The sequence below is a fragment of the Myotis lucifugus genome, unplaced genomic scaffold (genome assembly GCF_000147115.1).
Source record: "Myotis lucifugus unplaced genomic scaffold, Myoluc2.0 scaffold_61, whole genome shotgun sequence".
NCBI classification, from domain to species: domain Eukaryota; kingdom Metazoa; phylum Chordata; class Mammalia; order Chiroptera; family Vespertilionidae; genus Myotis; species Myotis lucifugus.
In genome coordinates, this window is record NW_005871109.1 from 5,631,464 (window position 1) to 5,641,144 (window position 9,681).

Consider the following 9,681-nt stretch of genomic DNA (forward strand, 5'->3'; position numbering starts at 1 on the left):
ATTTTTGCTTGCAAAGAAAAGATGGCCATGACTAGCATATTTATCACAACAGATAGTGTAAGAGGAAAGCAGTCTTCCTATCTCCTATTAGCATTTTCCCTACTGTTATATATTTCCAATTGAATTAAAGAATAAAGTCAGCTGTAACTTGTTTGGCTCAGTGAATAGAGCATCAGCCTGTAGACTGAAGGGTCCCGGGTTCGATTCTAGTCAAGGGCATGTACCTTGGTTGTGGGCACATCCCCAGTAGGGGGTGTGCAGGAGGCAGCTGATCGATGTTTCTCTCATCGATGTTTCTAACTCTCTATCCTTCTCCCTTCCCCTCTGTGAAAAATCAATAAAATATATTAAAAAAAGATTAAAATCATATTCAAAACCAGGTCAGAGACTAAATGTTCTAATGGTCCCATACACCTCCTTACTTTCACTCTCCCTTCCACATCCCCTCAAGATTGAAATTGGGGCCATCAGTACCACCTGATATATCCAGGTCAGTTTTTCTATGCATCGGGTATTTCCTCATGGCCACTAGGGAAAGAGACTAGAGCCTGGTTCTCTAGGTCATTAATTACAGTGATGTAGCACCACCCATAAAGCATTGCTGCAAAGAACACTACTCTCAACCTCAGCATTCAAAGCAAGACAGAGCTAAGGTGAGAGCATTCTCCAATTAGCAAGTGCATTTTCTCTCTCTCTCAGCATTTCCCAAGTTCTGTAATTCACACCAAAGAGGAAGACACTGGGACAGAAGTGTGGTTCAGATCTGTAGGCACTTCTTATGGCAACTTCCTAGTCAAGTTTGCCTTTTAAGTAACTTGTAGCATGTAAATCTGTGACTTTTCATTCTGGTTAGAGAGGAGAATTTCTAGACTCTATTTGGTATAGAGGGAAATGTAAGTTTGATATTAAAATATGGGGCACTGCTGACTTCTTCATACTAAAGTTAAAGCATCATAAGATAAAAAAAGATGAATGAGCAACAAGATAGTAAGATGTTGACTGCAGGTGTGTCCTCCTCCCACACAGACATCTAAAGAGCTCGTAGAACATTCATCTCTAGACTGAATACTCATGACCTTTTCTTTCCTGCTCTTTTTAATATAAGTCTATGTGAAAAATGTACTTTAATGACCAACTGCATACCTATAACTATAGAATTCATTAACTAATTCATGTTTCAAAGCTATTGTGACATGCTATTGTGACACCCTTTATTATAATTGTTCTGGACATTTTAACTTATTCACAAGCAAATGTAGTTGACTATGAGGATCTTTTTGTTTCATATTTACTCATGCCCACTTTGAAATTTTAAATTCCTTTTTTGCCCATGCTTTATATTGTTTTTGTATTTGTCATTGTACTATTATTATTTGTTCGCATACTCCTCCACCAAGTACTTAATTTGTAAATGTACAAGCTTAAGACATATTTTGTATGTAACTTGAAAACAAAATAGAAATACACATCTTAATTATTACAGAACTTAATATAATAATATAAATTTGTTGAAAGTTAAAAGATGAAATAAGATATAGCATATAAACATTAATTAAAAGATAGCAAGAGAAGCTATATTAATGTCAAATAATGTAGTCTTCAGTGCAAAGAAAATTACTGGAGACAGAGAGAGATATAACACAATTAAAAAATTCGTGAATGCTATTGTACTATAGTTTTGCAAGATGCTAGCATTTGGAGAAATTTAGTAAAGGGTATATGGGATTTTTGTAATTTTCTTACAACTGTACATGAATCTATACTTATCTCAAAATAAAACATCTAGTTAAAAATATAGGTGGCATCATCTAAAAATGTATAAAAAACAGGCATTTATTTTTTTCCCTGAAGAATTTCTATCTGGTACATTATGTTTATTCTTGTGAGTCCCAAAATAGTTAGAAAGATTTAGCAATCCATCAAAAGTTTTCTTGCACACTCAAAAGAATGTTTAGCTGTTCTTTCTTCTCTATTTTGATGGGTTTTCAGTAGAATGTTCAAAAACAAGTAATGTACTCAAGGGGCTATGTCCCAAAAGACCTCAAATCTCATAAATATAGCCTTGCTCTAAAATGGCAATTGTCCTTATTGTTGAGGTACCAACATCTGCAGGTAATAATTTTCTTTTTATATTGATAAGAGAAATGCTTTTTAAAATTTTTGCATTAGAAGTTAAGGTTTGGTTATTCTAAATCATTTGTTGAGCATTCACTTATCTCTGTGAGCTGGGCTTGCTGTTATCAACTACATTATTTTATTTGACACAAGAATCCTACCAGCTATATATATATATATATATCCTATATATATATATATATATATTTAACAAATAAAGTAATGAAGGGATGCAGATTGTCTAAGATTCCACAGAGAGTCACTGGCAAAGCTGGAATTTGACTCTAGGCCTGTATGGCTCCAAAGCTCATGGCATTTGCACAATCCTTTGCTTCCATGCCATAACGGCATTCGTGAATGACTGAATTTGTGTCATTCACATCTATTTTCTTTAAAACTGTAAGCTTTCATTTTGTTTTGGGTCTATAGTTAGTTAATAAAGTTCCATGTCTGTTTAAGTTTGCTAAGTTAAAACAATTCATTTTATTCCTTGCTTATATCAATAAATAAATACAATATCAAGTTTAATATGAGGTATTGAATATGAAAGCACTTTATACCAAATTTACACTAGTGTGTCTATGTTTTTGTAATTTTTATTATACAATCACTGTAAAATAAGTGTGCAATTATAATATTTTCTTCTAATATCCACTTACAGACAGTCCTTGGGTTACGTCGGACTCGACATACGTCGTTTCGTGGTTATGTCGCCATCTCCCATCTACACTAATAAAAGAGAAATATGCAAATTTGTGTCACTCTGCTACACCCACCAGCCAGAGTGACTATGCAAATTAACCGAACAAAAATGGCAGTTAATTTGCATATGCAGGCTCAGAGCGAAGACTGAAGGCTCTGGCCGGAGTGAAGACTGAAGACTGAAGACTGAAGAGGTTTGGCTTCTCTGCTGTGGCTGGACCAAAGGCCTGGGTCCTGGGTGCCGAAGGAAAATTGGTGCCGGCAGCCAGGGGAAGGAAGGCCTATTGAGTGAATCTTCGTGCAACGGGCTTCTAGTTTATTTATATAAAAAAAAAGTTCCGTCATTTCAACGTATGTACATATGTGCTTTATGTTTTTTATTATTTATTTACCACAAGTAAAGGTCAGGAATTGTTATCTTTCTTTTAAATTTTTTTTACTGTTTCACTTCATTACTGCTGTGGATGTGCTCCATGTGAGTGACATAGGTGCTTATGTAGGTGAGTTCCGACTTAGGGCGAAAATCTTTACGTCGCTCTGTAGGAACAGATCTCCGACGTAACCCAAGGACTTGTTTTCAGTGGGCACCATTTCCAGTGTAGACGGGGACCGAAAACTATACAACTGTGACAGAGTTCATTATTTTGGGGTTAACAGAGGGTACTACAATTTGTGTCATTTTATTTATTGTGTTTCTAGGAATCTACATTGTCACCTTAATGGGCAATGTCAGCATAATCATGATAATCAGAAGCAGCCCACAACTTTATGCCCCAATGTATCTTTTCCTCTGCCATGTGGCCTTCGTAGACATCGGTTACTCCTCATCAGTCACACCTGTTATGCTCATGGACTTCCTCAGGGAAGAAACCTCTATCTGTGTTGCTGGTTGTATAGCCCAACTCTGTTCTACAGTCACATTTGGGATAGTTGAGTGCTTTCTGCTGGCTGTCATGGCCTATGACCACTATGTGGCCATCTGCTCTCCACTGCTCTACTCCTCCCACATGTCCCTCAGAATCTGTATTCTCTTAGTAGGGATTTGCGACCTAGGTGGATATGTGAATGCTTGGACATTTACTGGCTGTTTATTAAGTCTATCCTTCTGTGGACCAAATAAAATCAATCACTTTTTCTGTGACTATTTACCACTTCTGAAGCTTTCCTCTTCTCATGATTTTACTTCTGAAATAATTCCAGCTATTTCTTCCAGCTCCATCATTGTGGTCACTGTGTTTATCATTGTTCTGTCTTATGTCTATATCCTTTTCTCAATCCTGAAGATCCACTTCACCAAGCGGAGCCACCAAGCCTTCTCCACCTGCACCTCCCACCTCACAGCAGTCAATCTCTTCTATGGGACCATTGCATTCATTTATGTGATGCCCAAGTCCAGCTACTCAACTGAACAAAACAAAGTGGTGTCTGTGTTCTACACGGTGGTGATCCCGATGTTGAACCCCCTTATCTACAGTCTGAGGAACAAGGAGGTTAAAGAGGCCATGAGAAAATTGGTAGAACATATTGGTGGTACTAAAGTATTCTAATTTAAATAATACACACTGTATAATGAAAACCTCTTTTGCAGATGAGTGGATAATGTACTAAGTTTCATAGTATTCTAGACTCATAAATTTCATTGTGTTATTCTCAAGAAAATTTTCAAAGTAAAGAATAAATGTGCATTCACTAAGACCAGAGCATCCAGAAAAAAGTAATTGTTTTATCTTTACTTCACCCACCATTTGTGGCATCTACAATTATAAATATTTTCAAATAAGTTTTATGCTCTTTGAATGCAGTCTTTGGAATTAACAGCTGGAAGCATCTGGAACTCCTTGAAAGAATCGTGTTGCCACCCAAGATCTCATCACCTGAAAGAGATGGTGTCCATGCTGTACAGATAGTGTAAGGATTGAAATCAGTGATTCTGGTAGTTATAAAGCTTCTGGTGCCCTGTGACCTGAGTGTGACCAGCAGGATTCCTCCCACAGTATCTCCACCAGTGAGTCTCTTCAAGCCAACTCAGAAGATACATGAAAGCTCTATTTAGCTACTAGTTCTTTCTTTTCAGGAATCTATTCGACAAAATACATTAAGGAGTCCCCAAAAGAAACTGGAGATGAGGGGAAGTAGAAGAGAGTAAAAGGGGCCAGAATATATGGTGACAGAAGGAGACTTGACTTTGGGTGATGAACACTTATTTATTTATTTATTTTATTGTCTAACGTTTTATATATGTCTCCTTTTCCCCCAAGTGACCTTCCCTCCCACCCCGAAGGTTACATTTTTAAAAAACATTATTTATTTATTTATTTATTTATTTTATTGTCTAACGTTTTACATATGTCTCCTTTTTCCCCAAGTGACCTCCCCTCCCACCCCCCAGCCATTCCCACCCCGGGAAAGCCCCCACTGCCCCAGTGTCTGTGTCCATTGGTTATGCTAATATACATGCATACAAGTCCTTTGGTTGCTCTCTAACCACCCCTCCCCTACCATTTGTCTCAAGATCGATCATTACCATTTGCAACAACATGGATGGAACTGGGGAGCAGTATACTAAGCAAAATAAGCCAGTCGGAGAAAGATAAATATCACATGATCTCACTCATGTGGGATATAATGATCAACATAATTTGATGAACAAGAATAGGAAGGTTACTTTTTTAAAGGTTGTTTCAATCTTGTCAAATGTATGCTTCTTTTAAAAATTGTATTTAATTTATTGGGGTGACATTGGTTAATAAGATGATATAAGTGTACTATAATACATCATCTATACATTGCATTGTGTGTTCATCACCCAAAGTCAAGTCTCCTTCTGTCACCATATATTCTGGCCCCTTTTACTCTCTTCTACTTCCCCTCATCTCCCTTCCCCCTTGGTAACCACCATACTGTTATCTGTGTCAATGAGTTTTTTGTTTGTTCATTTGTTGCTTTTTGTTTTATATCACCTATATGAGTAAAATCATATGGTTCTTGTTTTTTTCCCATCTGAAAAGTTCTATTGGGACAGTATCCACAAATTACCTGAAAGATGGGGGAAATGTGTAGCTAGCGATGGACATTACTTTGAATAAAGCACTTTATTTCATGTTTCACTTGAAATTATCGTGTTTTCTTCAGTTACAAAATTGCTTGTGAACTAAGCAGGCTGCTGGTAGCTTCCCAGAAAGCCTTAGGTTTCAGAGAAGGAAAGGTGTGTCAAAATGGAGATGTTAGGGTTAGTAGTGAATGTGGGATCCTGACAATATGAGTCAGAATCAACCAGCACAAGTAAGAACTCTTCAGTAGCAGGTCTTCCATATGAAAAATGAAAATAATACAAGTACCAACAACATAAAATTGTATTGAGGATTAAATATGTACAAAATGTTGAGTATGGTTTTTGGCAAAAAATTAGCTCCAAATGAATGTTGGTTTTGATTATTTTGTTGGTGGTTAATCCCAGCCCCTCAAAAGTGGATTGAGATAGGAGAATCTAAAATCAACAAAATGAAAATAGGTAACATACTGAAAAGGAGAAGATACTTGCAAATGACATATCCAATAAGGGGTTAACATCCAAAAATATAACAACTAATACAACTCACTATAAAAAAACCCTCAATACAATAAAGAATGGGCAGAGAACCTGAATAGATTTCTACAAAGAAGACATAAAGATTGTCTACAGACATATAAAAAGATACTCAACATCACTAATCATCAAGGAAATGCAAACCACAATGAGATATCACCTGTCAGAATGGCTACTATCAATAATCAACTAATAACAAGTGTTGTCAAGGATGTAGAGAAAAGGAACCCCTGTGTATTGTTGGTGGGATGGAAATTGGTTCAGCCAGTATAAAAAACAGTATGGAGGTTTCTAAATAAATTAAAAATAAAACTACCATATGACCTGGCAATTCCACTTCTGGGTATTTATCTGAAGAAAATGAAAACAATAATTGAAAAGATATATGCACCCCTATGTTCACTGCAGAATTATTTGCAATAGCCAGGATATGGAAGTAAGCTAGGTGCTATCGATAGATGAGTGGATAAAAATGTGGTTAATATATACAATGGAATATTTCTCAGCCATATAAAACAATAAACTCTTGACATTTGAGACAACATGGATGGATCTAAAGGGCATTATGTTAAGTGAAATGAGTCAGAGAAAGACAAATGCCATATGATTTCACTTATATGTGGAATCTAAAAAAACCCCAAACAGAAACAGACTCATAGAAACAGAGAACAGATTGGTGGCTGCTGGGGTAGGAGAAGGATGGATGTAAAAGGTGAAGGGGACTAAGAAGTACAAACTTCCAGTTATAAAAATAAGACACGTGAATGTAATGTAAAGCACAGGGAATATAGTCAATAATATACTTTGTACGGTGACAAATGATTACTAGATTTATCATTCTGATCACATCATAAGGTAAATAAATGTTGAATAACTATGTTGTACACCTGAAACTAATATAATATTATAGACCAACTACCTCTATATAAAAGCCTAAGTGACTGTTATGACTCAATGACTGGAACAACCAGTTGACTAGTCGCTATGATATACACTGACTACCAGGGGGCAGACACTCAATGCAGGAGCTGCCCCCTGGTGGTCAGTGCGCTCCCACAGCCAACTTCCCATGGCCAGCCAACCTCCCCTGGTCCCTCCCCATGGCTAGCCAACCTCCTGTGGTCCTATCCCCTGGCTGGACAACCTCCTGCTGTCCCTTCTCCTCCCACCCCCTGTGCACAAATTTGTGTACCGGGCCTCTAGTGTAAAATAATTTCCTCTCAGAATCAAAGACTGTTCTGTACCCTGTATTGATGATGCAAAAATCCATTGACATTCTGCTTCTTATTCTTTTGTAAGTAATCTTTCTTTTTACTCTGGGAACTTTTAGGATTTTCTTTTCATCTTAGAGAGAAGAGAAAAAATCAGCAAGAAAGTATAGTGGATAGGAAACATAAAGGAAAATGATCTGACCTGATTGTATGAATGGATTAAATTCCTCTATCAATTTACAGAAAAAACTCTATTTTAAAAAAAATCAAATCATGTATATCAAATGAACTAAAAAATGTCTGAAGGCTATGCTAAAAATAATAAATATTTACTCAAGGGCCTTAGAGTTTACAGACTAGGAACATAACTAAGCAAAACAAGAAGTGTCCCAAAGAAGAAAGCAAAGTTAAAAGTTCAGCAGTAATGTTATTACACAGCAATAAATAAATAATACATGCCAGGAGGCTAATAATCACTCCCATGAGGGAGAGGATGATGGAAATGATGGTGTGTGACTTCCAAGGCTAGGTCATAAAAGACAATGTAGCTTTCCTTGCTCACGAAAATATTTGCTCTGGAAGCCTTCAGCCACTATGTAGGTATATGGCTATCTTAAGCTTGACATGTTGTGAGTAGTCTAAACTAGCTCAAGTTGGGTGAAAAGGCCCTGGGACTATAAGAAAAAAGAGAAATGCCCAGTTGGTCCTCAATTGTACCAGGACCCTCCTGATTCAGCTCCAGCATCTATCTGACTACAACACAGACACTGAGCCAAAGTGTACACAGCCAAGTCTGTCCTGAGTTCCTGACCAACAGAAACTGAGAGAGATAGTGGGGTTTTTTAAGTTCAGGGTGTCTTACAGTCGACATGGCAGAGTATGTAAGTGCCCTGCTTGCCTCCTTTCAAAACCACACCAAAATTACAACTAATTATAGGACAATCCCAGAGAATCACCTGAAGACTAGCTAAACAGAACTCCTATAACTAAGGAAGTAAAGAATAAGCCACATGGAGACTGATAGGAGGGTCGAAGACATGAAACAGTTTGTTCCCACACTCATGTTTGGCCATTAAGAATGAGGAGTGAGCCCAGCCAGGTGACTCAGTTGATTGGAGTGTGGCCCCGTGCACCAAAGAGATGTTGCAGATTTGATTCCCAGTCAGGGCCAATCAGTGATTCTCTCTCATCATTGATGTTTCTCTCTCCCTTCCTCTCTGAAATCAATAAAAATATAATCTTTTAAAAAGAAAGAAACAAAGAAACGTTCTGCATGGTTACAGTGAGGATGAGGCTGACTGGCGGACGTCTCCAGCCGCTGGGCTGCGTGCTGGCGCTTAGCTTAATGGCCCTGGTTCTCTGGATGATTCCTAGGGCCTGGGCCCTGGACAATGGCTTGGCCATGACCCCCACCATGGGCTGGCTGCACTGGGAGCGCTTCATGTGCAACACTGACTGCACAGAGGAGCCGGATTCCTGTATCAGGTATCAGGGATATTGGGTACACCCTTCCCTTCGCCTTTCCGTGTGTTTGGAGGGGTAGAGGTTCTCAGCGGCAACATTTGAGCCTGAGGGAGAGCTTCCCTACTACTGCTGCTTTTTTATTCGCGGCGAATTGGCCCGAATGGGGACTAGCCCTAAATTTACTCATTATGACCCCTCCTGGGGTGGGAACCCGGCCAGCTTCCCTAGCTTCTCTGGCCTTTCAGTCTCTGCCGGATTACCGAGCTAGGGTCTTTCTCCATTTACCATCCAGTTCCGTTCAAACCCTTCTTGTGAGCTGCTGCTCTGCTTCTGCTGGTACTAGCAGCAAGCACAGCTGCAGTGAGTGGGAGAGAGGACTTCTTCTTTTGGGTCACAGGGTTCCTTGACTGTAACTTGAGGGAGTTTAGAGGGACTGTGGAGTCTCTGCGATCTCCCCACCCTCTCGCCCTTGAGTGTGGCCTCTGGCTGAAGGGTTGACCTGAAGGAACTTTGTACAGGCATACCTCGCTTTGTTGCACCTTGCTTTATTGCGCTTCACAGATTTATTTTATTTATTTATTTATTTATTTATTTATTTTACAA

The 9,681-nt window shown here is 38.5% G+C and overlaps 1 protein-coding gene across 1 annotated transcript; it reads left to right on the forward strand.

Annotated features, from left to right (window-relative positions):
* The first annotated feature begins 2,072 nt into the window (after positions 1-2,072).
* Positions 2,073-4,364, forward strand: LOC102436151 (olfactory receptor 5P3-like). Its single transcript, XM_006089692.1, has 2 exons — positions 2,073-2,096; positions 3,420-4,364. The coding sequence occupies exons 1-2, from the start codon at positions 2,073-2,075 to the stop codon at positions 4,362-4,364; spliced, it is 969 nt and encodes a 322-aa protein (XP_006089754.1).
* Positions 4,365-9,681: the final 5,317 nt, after the last annotated feature.